The sequence below is a fragment of the Sarcophilus harrisii genome, chromosome 4 (assembly GCF_902635505.1).
Source record: "Sarcophilus harrisii chromosome 4, mSarHar1.11, whole genome shotgun sequence".
Taxonomy (NCBI): domain Eukaryota; kingdom Metazoa; phylum Chordata; class Mammalia; order Dasyuromorphia; family Dasyuridae; genus Sarcophilus; species Sarcophilus harrisii.
In genome coordinates this window covers 380,877,840-380,891,622 of record NC_045429.1, presented here as the reverse complement: position 1 = coordinate 380,891,622, position 13,783 = coordinate 380,877,840, and the positions used below count along the sequence as shown (strand labels likewise).

The 13,783-nt window shown below is 33.5% G+C and overlaps 1 protein-coding gene across 9 annotated transcripts in view; it reads right to left on the bottom strand.

The window, feature by feature from the left end:
* The window catches only part of SDCCAG8 (serologically defined colon cancer antigen 8), a 270,874-nt gene that overhangs the window by 105,787 nt on the left and 151,304 nt on the right, over positions 1-13,783 (bottom strand). For 5 of the 9 annotated variants that reach the window (XM_031968542.1, XM_023502043.2, XM_012547925.3 and 2 more), the window contains exons 14-15: positions 5,102-5,229; positions 2,887-2,995 (exon numbers count right to left, since the gene is read on the bottom strand). The exons of 1 other annotated variant lie outside the window; for it this stretch is intronic. In XM_031968542.1, the coding sequence (XP_031824402.1) occupies positions 2,887-2,995; positions 5,102-5,229 (237 nt within the window). Of the gene's footprint in view, positions 1-234; positions 373-2,886; positions 2,996-5,101; positions 5,230-13,783 lie in introns of those variants that run through there. 3 more of the 9 variants (XR_004234180.1, XR_004234179.1, XM_031968541.1) reach the window with 2 other exon arrangements.

Below are 13,783 nucleotides of genomic sequence, written 5' to 3'. Positions count from 1 at the left end.
CTACACAATAGTAGAAGTTAAATGTATTATTGCTTAAATTAATCAAAAAATCACTTTTAATGTCATGGTAAAATACTTTTTTAAAACAAGGAGAGAGCCCTGGTGTGGAGTCAGGAAAACCTGAGTTCACATTCAGCCTCAGACTCCCTAAGCTGTGTGTCTCTGAGCAAGTCATTTAACACTTGTTTCCCTCAGTCTCCTCATCTGTAAAATGGGAATAATAGCAGCACCTACCTTCTAGAGTTGTTGTGAGGATCAAGTGAGATAATAATTGTAATGTTTCTGATACACAGTAAATGTTATGTAAACATTACTTATTATTTTTATTGTTACTACTACAAAGTCAAGATCAAGACCACGAGGAATCTGAGGCTGCGAGAAAGACACAAATTTTTAAATGAATAGATTAGATAAGGAAAGAGGTGGGAGAGATATATTAATAATTAAGAGAATATTTGATGGTCTAGAAATAGTTTCACCTGGTTATATTCTAGATCTCTGTGAAATTGATGCATATCCAATCTGCATCCCCATAAGCTCGGATAATTATTCTTACCTGAAATTCTATTATTATCTCTTTGATCAGAATTTTTGTTTTCTATTGTGTTATTTCACTGACTTCTTTTGAAAGAAGTAGCAAATGAAATGCAGCATCCCTACTTTAAATTGTTATATTCAGATATAGTAAGCTAAAAATTCAAAACATGATACTAAGCTAATTACATATACTATATATGTTCTGGTGGTTGCTTGTATCATGCATCAATGAAAGTAAATCAAATGTCTCCAATCAATCAACCTAAAAAACTCCAAAACAACTAGAAATCCTTATGTTGGTGTTTTCTTTGGAGAAATAAATTAATTCCTACTGACCTTGCCCCATCATAAAATACCCCAAACCTTTACTTAATCTATGAAAATGGTGCAAGTATCTTCAGATGGTGAGAGATGGTGGAGGATAGAAGGTCCATGCATGCTATGGTCCCTGGGGTCATGAAGAGTTGGGCACAACTGAATGACTGAACTGAAGAAGTAAATCTCTTCATTTCTTGTTCTCCATCACCCCTAATTAACATGTTTCCTAAATGGTCCATGTCTGGTTGACAGTATGCCAGTTCCAGAATTCCTTGTGTCCTGCCTAAGTTTCCTTTGAAATCAGTTTGATGGTCATATGCTTTTCTAGTTAGTCAAAACCAATCAATGTACTGTCCGACTAGACACGAGGGACTTTGATCATACACAGACCCTGTAAGAGGAAAGAGCAAGGTCTTTGGTACTCCTGGATTTTGCAGCTGCCCAAGAGAGATGCCATTTGCTAGTTTGCCACTTGTAGTTGTTGGATATTCAAGAAAAAGTGTGCTAATAAAGAAATAGTGTTCTGATGCTCTTGGAATTTTCTTTCTCGACATGGATACATAAAACATTGGTTTGTTTTTATGCTGTTGTAATTAAACTGGGAGAAAATATTCTGAAAAAAAAAATGGAAGAGATGCAGATCCCTCGAACTACCTGCATTATTTTATCAGATTGTTACATTATGTAACATTTATTTTGACTTTCTCTTTTACAATATTCAGTGAATTTTTGTACAATCCATGAAATTCTTTTTATATTCAAATTAGATTTAAAAATTAGCTAAAAAATTAGCAAATATTGCTGTAGGAGGAATTTTAGTAATTAGCTATTTGTTTTGTAGATGAGAGGGAAGCTCATTGACTTGAACATGATCAAACAGTTACCTAGTATTAGACTTGGCATTGGTAGCCCAGTTTCTTCTCAGGCATCTTCAAAGCTGCATTAATTCTTTCAATTTAACTAATGCACTTAGGTTTATGTAGAAAATATTTAATAAATACTTGTTGAATGATTGATTATAGTACCTAATCTAACCAAGGAAAAATAAATATTCTCTGGGAACATATGGCTGGCTATAAAAGCATGAAAAACAATTCACATAAAGGTCTAAATTAATAAAAAGCTACAAAAGAGCATTGGCATTTCTCTGGTTGCTTTTTCCATAATAAAGCACATTTCAGAAATGATTTTGTTTCTGAAACAAACCCCTTCTATTGAGAGGAAACACCAACAATTAACTGAAATATATGATTAAAAGTTACTTCTTATTTGTTCATTAGGAGATAGTGCTGATAATTTTGGCATAAAGTTATTCTTTTTTAAGGTTAAGATATTTACTGTGTTTCTATAAGAATATTTTGAAAAAGGAGAGGCAATAGACAGAATCAGGAAAATTGGTGTTGAGATCCATCTTTTTAAGTCTGTAGCTATATGAACCTGGGCAAGTCACTTATTTGGTTTCTCACTGTCTCAGGCAATGATACCCTAATTATTTATCTACAGGGTTATTGTGAGGAGCAGATAAATTAAGTTATGTATATAAAGTACTTTACAAACCTTAAAGTACTATATAAATGCTACATATTACTATTATTATTACAATTTTAATCTATGAAGACTTACAAAGGTTTGTATCTATTTCAGTTGAGAGTTCCACCAACATTAATTGAGAGTCCCCACAAACTGATAACATATCCAACTCCTTTGTGTACTGGCATATTTTGCTAAATAATTTTCCTTCTGAAATTTTCTCTTCTGTAATTACCCATTTCTTGTATCTGTTTTAGGGTGGCACACATTGACAATATATATACACACACACGTGCACATGTGCAAAACCATCAATGCAGGTATAACAATTGGAAAAACATTCAAAAAGAGAACAGCATTTATTTTAAAGAATATTAGCATCTACAGGAGACAGTTCCACTTAATTATATAAAGAGTAGACAAAATGCTCGTTCTACCTTTTCAGAAGATAAATAATAGAAATCTCACAAATAAAGTATTATATGACCTACTTTGGCTTACCTGCTTTTGTCTGTGATTTCTTCCAATTTCTGGGCTAACAGACGGCATTCTTCTTTCAACTTTGCCATAAATGTATTCTGGGAGCTCAGCAATGAAAACCGTTCATTTTCTAGAAATAACAATATTCCCCCACCCCAAGCAATTAAGATGATTATGGTTGAAGCTTTGCAATGTTACCACATATGAAAAAATAGAGACCTTGTTTTTCATAGGACATTTTCAGTGACCCTTAAGTTCAAAGGGTATTTTCTATTTTTGTATAAATTTCCTGAGGAATTCAGTTTTGTAAATATCACAAAACTAACAAAGACCTCAATCACACACATGCTGATCAAAATTTTTTAAAATACCTGTCAAAATACCTTTGCAAAGCAACGGATGAATATCCTAATGCTAGTTAGTTACAATGATTATTTGATTATAAATTCAAGGTGTTACCTAATGAATTTTTTACAAATATAGAATGAGATGAATGAAACTTATTAGACAATTCTTTGGTATAGTGCATTTACTTCATGCACCATTTATGCTCACAGGTTTTCCCTGTTGTATAGTCTTTTTATTCTCAACTTTGAGCAGGAAAGTATTTGCTTTCCCCTTTCCTTCTCTGTCCCTCCCATGATATTTTTCCTCTTGGAATACTGCTTTGGTAGGAACTACTTCAAAAGCGTATTGATAGCACCTGAAGAAATGTAAATTACCTGTAAAAAAGAAATGTGTTCAAAGAAGTGTTAAAGATGGTAAATTACTCTGGATCAAGCCTTCAGATGCTCTGCCTAAGGCTCCGTAATCACTGGGCCTCTGGTAGCAGTGGCAGTCTGGAACAATTTATCCCATAATTTTCTCTCTCTCATGTTGGTGGCAAAATAACCCATTAGGTCAAGTCTAGTCAGAATTTATTCTTGTTAGCCATGGGCCAGTATAAGAAAATATCTTTTTTTTTTAATTTGAAAAGATAATTACATAGATTAATAAAATATAGATGAAAACTATATAGAACTAAGTTATTTAGTTAAAATCCTTTAGTTAATAATTTCTCCAAGAAACAAGATGGGTAATATTAACTTGTGTATGCATGAATTATCAAACATTCTCTATGAAACATACAATAAAACATATAAGCTTTAGGTATAAAATAATTAGTGATTGATAGTGTATGGTTTACAAAACAAACTATATCTCAGTATTCTAAAAGTAACAATAAAATTTTTGTGAAAGAAATGACTAATCTTTTTCTCTGTTAATGGTACAAACTCCTTATAGAATCTATGGCATAAAATTCTAATAACTAATATTGTCTTGTTTTGACCAACACTATCTGTAAACATACCCAACTGGACACTGAAAAGGACTAAAGGTGACTGTGTCTGAACAAATCAAACTGCAGAGTTTGAAAGTGCATTTTACTTTCAAATGAAAGGTAAAGAGTTACTAGCCAACTGAGTTTGCAGAAAGAAGCCAATGTGATGAAAGACGGCAGTTTTTAGCCAAGCTGCCAGCTGTGGTCAATGCCTTGTATTAGTGAATTTTAACAGCAGTTGCAATAACTTGAAGAATGCAAAGGATTAAACATCCTTTCTAGATTTGGTGGGGAGAAGGATCATACAAATGCTAAAAATGTTCGAGGCTGCAAAGATTAAATAAAGGAACATATCAATTTGGAGGCACTGAATTACATCCAGCTGCGACAGTGAATTAAGAACCGATTAATGGCTAAAGCTTTTCTCCAGTTTGGATGCTGAGGCAAACTCATTAGGCTTTTAGAGTAGCTATAATGTGTGTACTGTGGGAACTGTTCAATGCTATTCAGGAGACTTTAACTGTAAGCTCAGAGCATTTCCCGCAGAGCTTCTGATGCTATTTTCTTTATATAACATGTGTGCCTGAAAATCCAGCCAAAAACAAGCCCTTTGTTTTTCTACTTTGTTGTGGTCTCTCTCAGCTTTACGTTTCTTGAACACAGGTAAATAAACTCATAATCCAGATGGTGCAACAGATGTGAGAGCAGCACTCTGAAATCAACAGACAGTGGGCAATACTTTCCATTTTCTCTTTTAAACGCTAACTAATATGTAATTCGGAATCTCCGGTGTCGTTAGCATCTGCTCCCTTCGGCCAGCCAAAGGTTACAGGTGTTCCTGATGTCATTTCACAGTGAGGCGTGGGCCTAGCTTGTGAGCGAGTGCCCAGGCTCTAATCCTTCCCGACCACCTACCAGCTTTCTCATGCTGGGCTTCCATTTGCTGCATCTTCTGTGTCAGCTCCTGCTCTCTTTGCTGGGCCTGAAGGGCTTGGGCCTTTGCGGTACTGCTAAAGCTCTGCTGAATGCTTTCTTTTTCCAGCCTATAAAACAGAGGAAACACACAGAAATTTAGCACTCACACGCACAAAGCCCCCACAAACAAAATCCCCCATAGTCTCACAGATAGCTGATACATAATAAATAGTTTAGCATAAAAGCATTCTATCTTCATCATAACTAGCCTCCCTCTTTTAGGAAAAAAAAAATATTGACCTCCTACAATGTCAAATGTTTGTCACAAATTTACTTTAAATGGACAAAAAGTAGAGTATTCAAAGGCTTTACAAATTCATTATAGCATTTAACAATAGTTGCATAACATCTCCCTTATTCAAAGCATAGAATTATTTATTAATACACATTCATTTTAATTTGTTCTGTCAAATACAATGTGGGTAAAACAGTGTTACAGATGGACATTGAATTCCACATTGAAAATGATATAAATGGACATTCAAAGGATGACTATGGGAAGGTCTCATGATTTTTATGGTAGTTCAGATTTGGTCATAACATTTTAGTCTAATGTAGATTAGGAATGTGTGTTTTGCATCTTTAGTTAATCTTCTGCCATCCCCAAATGTTTCCTATTCTGATGCTGGTGTCGAAGGAGCCAGTAATTCAAAATAGCATGAACTTATGGTGAAGATAGAGAGTCTGGCTCCCTTTTCACATCACAAAGTTTTAATGAAAACTGAAATAATGGGAGGGAATCCATCCAGGAGCAAGTGAATGATCCTGTAGTGCCAAGTTGGTCTGTTTTCACTTACACATATTGACCCGTTGTGCTACATAAAGATAAGGAAAAGATGAAATTGTAACTCTAGGGGTGGGGTGAGAGGCGGGTAGGAAGGAGAACCGTTTCTCTCAGGGTTGTGCATTGAAATCTCTTTTTAACGGTTTCAAAGGAGAGAACGTGGAGAAAACTAACAGACTGCTTTCTTTATTCCTCAGAAAAATTTCCAGAAGCCTCTTGGGAATATGGATCCATAAACAAAATTAGGAAATCAACTTTACATAGAACAATGTGTTTTATATCTCTCTAAATTGATCATGTGAGACTATGAATATAGTTACCTATGTTTTTGCCTGATCCTCAACTAGTTTATAAATTCTATGATGGTCAAGGGCTGCATTTTATATCGATAAAAATTCCCATTGAACACTTTGAAGTATATGAAATAATTTTCCTCAAAACAACTCCATAAAATAGGTCATATCATGCATGTCTAATACTTGGAAACTGTTAACATTATATACAATATAAAATATTAAAATGATATTGATAAATAATAAATAAAATGAAGAAATAAAATTATATGTCAGCTGTTATCATTATACATGTGGAGAATGTTATTGTGAAAGCAGCCTTAGCTCTGGAGTCCCAAGATCCAAGGTCTGAGCCTTGTGTGACACTGGGCACATACATCACTTAACCTTGCTTGATATATTTTGACATTTGTAAAATGAGGTGGTAATCTTTATATTCTCAGCACCTGTTACAGAGGGGATAATTAACACTGCTTAGCAATAAGAACACATTTATCTTTCGTGTCTCTTGCAACTTTAGATGCTATTATTATTTAGATTCAATTATTCCCATTGGAGAAACTGAGGCTCTGACCGATCAACTTTGGTGGTGACCTGCTCTTACCTGGCTCACTATACCATACCACAACACATAATTTAGTGCACTGCAATAAATCATGTTTAATATTTATTGACTATGGAAGAATTTAATGAACTCAATGTTCTACTGATGATGGTATAGCCTCAGATGACAACACTCGCTGATATCAATAGAACCGAAATGATATCACCATATAATATAAACATATCACACATATGGGACTAGTGGTGTATGAGATATAGAAGAAAATATTATGGGGTTTTTTTTTCTGTCACTTTCTGACTTAGACAGATACTTCTACATATTGAACTATTTGTAGGAATTTTTCATCCATGATTCCTTAATTTACTAATTGGGTTATTACAAAGCCTTTGGCAACCCTAAACATAAATAATTTGAAAAGGCTAATATTATTGGCCCAGTATTGTTTTTGGCACTTTAGCTCCTAGATTCCAGCAGTTCAATATGTAGTATGGGGTTACAGAACCAATCCCAGGATGATAATGGACTTGTGCTTTACTCAGATAGAATCTTTGGTGTTTCATATTGAAGGTCCATGTTATGGGGGAAATTGTTACAAGGTGTTTCTAGTAGCACATTTTCTTGGACAATATTCAGAATCTCACCCATTGCCAAATTCTTCACCATGGCAGTTTAAATGCATTTGAAAGTTATTTTAAGATAAGGAACTGAATGTAGTCATGTCAGGTTCAAGTAACTAGTAAATCAATCAATAAACATTTATTAAGTACTTACATGTTCCAGGTACTTTGCTAAGCACTTGGGGTACCAAAAAAGTCAAAAGACAGTCCTGACCCTGAAGAGACAACATGCAATAAGCTATATTCATGATATTTTAACTAATATTAGTTAAATATTAAGTAACTTGTATTTCTTTCTTTCTTTCTTTCTTTCTTTCTTTCTTTCTTTCTTTCTTTCTTTCTTTCTTTCTTTCTTTCTTTCTTTCTTTCTTTCTTTCTTTCTTTCTGTCTTTCTTTCTTTCTTTCTGTCTTTCTTTCTGTCTTTCTTTCTGTCTCTCTCTCTCTTTCATTCCATCCCTCCCTTCTTAATTCCCTCTTTCAACCTCTTCCACTCTCTCACTCATGTTCAGTCTCCCTCATCTATTGGCTACTTTCTTGCTATCTAAAAACAGATCTTTGTCTCTCCATTCTTTAAAAACATGCTCATTTGAGCCTACCAGACTTACTTGCTACTGTTTTTTCCTTGCTTTTGTAGCTAAACTCCCTTCAGAAAGAATTCTTCCCTGAATGTCTCAATTTTTCTTCTTTCACTCATTTCTAAGCCCTCTGCAATTTTATTCAACTAAAACTCTCTAAAGTTACCAGCAATTTCTCAATTGTCAAATGTAAATCTCTGACACCTTCCATCACTCTTCTCTGCTAGGATATTCACTCTTCTTCAAGATTTCTCCTCTCTTACTTCCTAAATAGTCCTTCATTGTTGCTGGACCTTCATCCCTGGTTTTTTAGTTTAGTGCCTGGTATTTTGCACTTAATGAAACAAAAAAGCCATTCTAATTGTGGGTGTCCCCCAAGTTCTGTCCTGAGTACTCTTTCTTCTTCTACACTATCTTGTTTGAGAATCTTATTAACTCCAATGGGTTCAATTATCATTTCCACGCAGATTTTCCTCCTGAACTCCGTTCTTGATTCATCAATTGCCTTCTGGAAATTTTGAACTGGATGTTCCATTGACAATTCAAATTCAATATGTTCAAAACATAACTCAATCTTTCTACCCAAGTCCTCCCATTCAAAACTTCCCTATTACTGTCAAAAGGCACCATCTTCCTTCCTGCTTGTAACATCAGTTTCATCCTTGAATCCTTCTTCTCTCTAATATGTTAATGAACATGAATAATGTTGCCAAGTCTTGTTGTTTCTATCTTCTCAACAGGACCCATGAATATTGCTTTTTTCATTTTCATTCACATGCTGCCACTCTGATACAGTCTTTCATTATCTCATGCCTGGACTACCACAATAGCCTAATGCTTGGTTCCTGCCTTAAGTCTTTCCTTACCCCCAATTTATCCTTCAATAAATTACCAAAGTGATTTTCTTGAAGTACAGCTTTTACCATAACCCTCTTAGTAAATTCCAGTGGCTCCTTATTATCTCCAGAATCAAATAAGAATGTCTGACATTTAAAACCCTTTAAAACATGGCCCTTTCCTACCTCTTTCCGATCCTCTTACACTTTATTCACCTCTACATAACATATAATCTAGATCCAGTAGCCTAATTGCTCTTCCTTCCACATAAGACATACTCCCCCAACTCCATGCTTTCCCTCAGTTTAAGTCATCAATCTGACTTCCCTCATGATGCAGCTTAAAACCTACCTTGTGCAGGAAACTTTTCCTGGCCATTTCTCTTATCCTCATTCCCTCTTTCCCCATAGTCTTCCTATCCTCTTAATGCCTTGCCTCTAAAATACTTTCTTTTTACACTGAGTATATCTTGTATATAAACAGTTATTTCTCCCATTAGAATATGAGCTCTTTCAGATAGGAACTACATTTTTGCCTTTCTTTGTATCCCTAGTTTTTAGTGCAGTGCCTGATATATTACACTTAATAAATGCTTTTTTGACTGATTGATAAAATGATATATACATTTTTCAGACAAAGAAAAGCATGGATTAGTTTTGATGATTATGCCTATTTTTATAAGAGAAGACTTTTATTTTGGGAGGCTGGACAGGAGAAAATGGGGATGGATAATTGTCATAAAAAAAGTAAAAAAAGAGCATCAAGGCAACAGTTAAAATACATAAGAAAGAGAAGTTGAGAAGTATACAAAGATAATCAAGGCAATGTTTATACTATTACATTAAATGTAATAGGAATTTTTTAAAAAAGCAAACTGATTCTAAAACATTCATGGTATATTCAATTATCTTTTTCTGCTCTTTACATAAGGAGCTGTTCAAGTTGATTGATATATGACAGGTTCATAATAAAAAAATCAACTGATGAAACTTTATGTCTTTCCCACATATTGGGAGAGAATACAATTATAAGAATGTGTGGAATGTTCTCTTATATTTGTATGAGAAATAAAACAAATGGTTAAATCCCCAAGCAAATGTGTTGTGCTGGTATGGAACAGATATGTGGTCCCTCCCACCATGAGGCCATCCATTCCAGAAAATGAGTGTGATTTAAGGTTGTCAAAAGTTTTTACAATACAGCTATATGCATTCTGCTGTCTAAAAGATGTAATGATATATATATCTGTTGAAAAGAAATCATTAGGAACATTAAAAATAATATTGACAGTATAATTCCTGGTAGGGTCCACCATCATTTCTAATTTCCTCTTCATTCATTTTAAGTTACCTAATTATTATAACTGAATTTGAAAAAAACTAATGAGGGCTACCAAAAAGTACTATTTAGAACCAAAAGAAGATCCCTAGGGTATGTTTGGAATGTTGGAAAGAATTTGTAAAGCCCTAGGTTTGTGATAAAACTGCATTTGTATTATATAAAGATATGAGCATATAGCTTAATATAGTTATTACAACTCCTTAATGACAAAAAACAAATTTAACAGCAAAACAATCAAATTATACATTATTATTTCCAATTCCATTGGAAATTTCCAAACATTTCTTTCAAACATTCTCCAACTTCTAATTTTCTCTGATTAATTTTCTCTGTTTTATATCTAAATATTTGCTTTACAAAATGCTAAACTGTAGGCTTCATGTATAATTGATAGTATAATTCTAGCCTCTCAAAAAATGGGGGAAAGAGGATGGAAGTGAAGTAAACATTTGGAACTGAAAATAAATTTTTTTTTTTATTGCTTAATTTTTTCTGTCTTCTATTCTGCCCCTCTGTTACTACATTTTTGTTCAGAGACTATTTCAAAGAATCATAGAATTTTAGGACTTGGAGGATCCTTAGAGATCATCTAGAATTTTATAGATAAGATAAATCAATGAAGGTTAAGAAAATAGCCAAGGCCACATTTCTAGTTAGTGACAGAGCCAGAACCAGAAGCATTTCTCTCCCCCCCCCCCCACCATCATTATTTTTTTCTAATAGTAGCTTTTTCTTTTCAAAATATATCAAAGATAATTTTCAACATTCACCTTTGCAAAACCTTGTATTTCAATTTTTTTTTCTCTTTCCTTTCCTCCCACCTCCTTCCCTAGACAGCAAGTAATCTAATATATATTAAACATGTGGAATTCCTCTACACAAATCTCCACATTTATCATAGAACCATTTTTGCTAAAGGAAAATTGCATCGCTATTTGTCGCTGCTCAATGGTGACTTTGAGCTTTCAATCAAATGCATACAACTTGACTTCTCATAAATCAAATACATGTTAATAATAAAATATGACATTTATAAAATATTTGACAATTAAGAAAATTATATGTGTGTGTGTGTGCATGTATATATGTCTTCTACATGTATGCTAATCTGATCCACAAACCTATGAAATAGATACTACAGGTATCACAACCCATTTTACGGATGGAAAACCAGGCTCAGAAAGGTTAATAAATTGTTCATGGTCACACATATAGTAAGGATCAGAAATGGGAAAAAATTTTCTTGGCATTATAGTCCTTTTGTTGAAAAAAGAAAGTTAAAATAAATGCCAAAATCAAACTACAAGTGCCTTGTTATGCTTTTATTTTATGTGGAACTTTGGGTATATTCTCAGATGTCTGGATATTATAATCTTAAATCCCAGCTCTCTTTAAGAATGTCCATCAAGCTCTAGAAAATGCTAATGGCCTAAAACATAACATATATATAAATAAAACAAACTGTGGAATCTCATGTGGGGTGTCATAACTGAATGTGGGGGTTATGGTTTTATGATTTATTATCAGCAGATGTTTGATTTGTATATCTGTTTTATATATCTGGAGTCGCATAAAAATTTCTTGGGCAAAAAGGGGTTATGAGTGGAAAAAAATTCAAGAAACCCTGGCCTAAAGGAACTAAACTCCTAGGAATTCAAATTATTTAAGGAGCATGATTAAAGAATGAAGAGGAATATGGTCTGATCTACTATCTTTCAGTTTGGACTCAATGTCAATAACTACATTTTAATAAAGTTCACAGTGAGAGATGTAGTTCTATTTTTAAAGGAGAAAATAATAGCATAGAATTAAAAACATATAGAAATAAGGCCAAAAAATTCTCAATCACTAACTCAGAATTATCTCCCAATTACCACATCACAGCATTTATTTTTCAAATTTTGTTACTTGAACAAAACACATGTCAAAGAGTAAAGAATACTGAACATACTGCCTTGCTAATATTAGCACTAAGATATGGTTCTTCCAAAAAGCACAACCTCAACCTTACAGATGGAAAAATGAAAGAGAAGAGAGTTGAATTTTTTTTCTTAAAATTTTACAATGAGGAATAAGGAAACATCCTGACAGGGATAATCTTTTACATAAATGGGAATGACATATGATCTGAGAATCCTAAGAAAGGTCTCTAACTCACAAAAATAGGACCCCACTAGCTTATCAGTGATACCTGAAATCTTACCAATGGAAATTAATTCCCTGAAGTGAAAAGGTTCATAAATCATTTACCTTAAAAATACAGTATACTGTATCAATTTTCAGGCATCCCTCTTGGTATGAATTAGTTTCATCAGCTCTTTTCCAAATTGATACCCAGATAATATAGAGCCAATATGTCATCTATTCAATCTGGTATATAATATCTCTTTAAGATTTGCAGAGCACTTTATAGATATTATGTGATTTTATTCTCATTACACTAGGAGGTAGATATTAATATAATTCCCTTTTTACAGTTTAGGAAACTGAGGGTAAGCAACTTATTCAGAGTCACATAGCTACTAAGTGTCTGAGGCCAGATTTCTGGCTAATGCTTTATCCACTATGTCACAGAGCAGATTTATAAGACAAGAGAATAGAACAACAATGAATCTTTGGACACATGGAAGGTTGCTTAAAGAAGTACAGAAGGTTACAAAAGGAGGAGAGATTGCAGTATTCTGATGACAAACTTCATATCTTTCAATTTTCCAAAGGTCAGGCCTGTAATCTAAATCTCAAGATCATTAGCTTGTTCTTTTGTACCAATTAGTCTACAATTATAATGAAACCACAAATACCTATAACTTTGTTCTTAAAGTAGCCTATAAAATACTTTAATTTATTCATTTTTAATTGTAAGATGATTTTCTACTTGAATGAAACAAAAGGGCATTTATTTTTAGTCAAGCTGATGCTTTTTATTCAGTTTATTAGTGAATGGATATTAATTCTCTCATCCTGTGGCCAGAAGGGAAGAAGTCAAACCAGGAAGAAAAAGCTTAGGTTGTCATAATGGACCACAAACTGCACATTAGTCAATTATTATTTAAAAAGCTGACATGAAACTAAGATCTATTAATAGTAGATATGAAATACACAAGCCAAAAAATGATCATTCCTTATTTGAAAACTAATTTAACCTCCACATTTTTATGAAATTATTATATCTTTTGTTGTTACATCCCTTTCATTTCTAAATATATCCCTCCCACCCTCCTATATCTAGACCAAAAAAACAAACAAACAAACAAAAAACCTAGTCCCCAAGGATAAAAAAAGAGAGGGGGAAAAAAGCAGGAAAAAAAACTGAAGTAAACTAACTATCACATCAGCTGAGCTGTATAGGCAATGTTCCTCACTCAGAGCCTCTAAATCCTCAAAAGAGGGAGGTACATTTTCTCATCTATGGGGCCAAGCTTGCCAACTTCTATATTTCAAAGCAATATATAGAAATGGGATGGGGTTTTAGAAAATAATAATCATTCATGCAAACATAAAATTTTACAAAGCAGATGCTTTTCATGCAACCAACTTATTAAGTAGATAGAACATATATCCTCTTTTTCATATGAGGAAATTGAGGTCTACAAAGAACAAGTGATGCAAT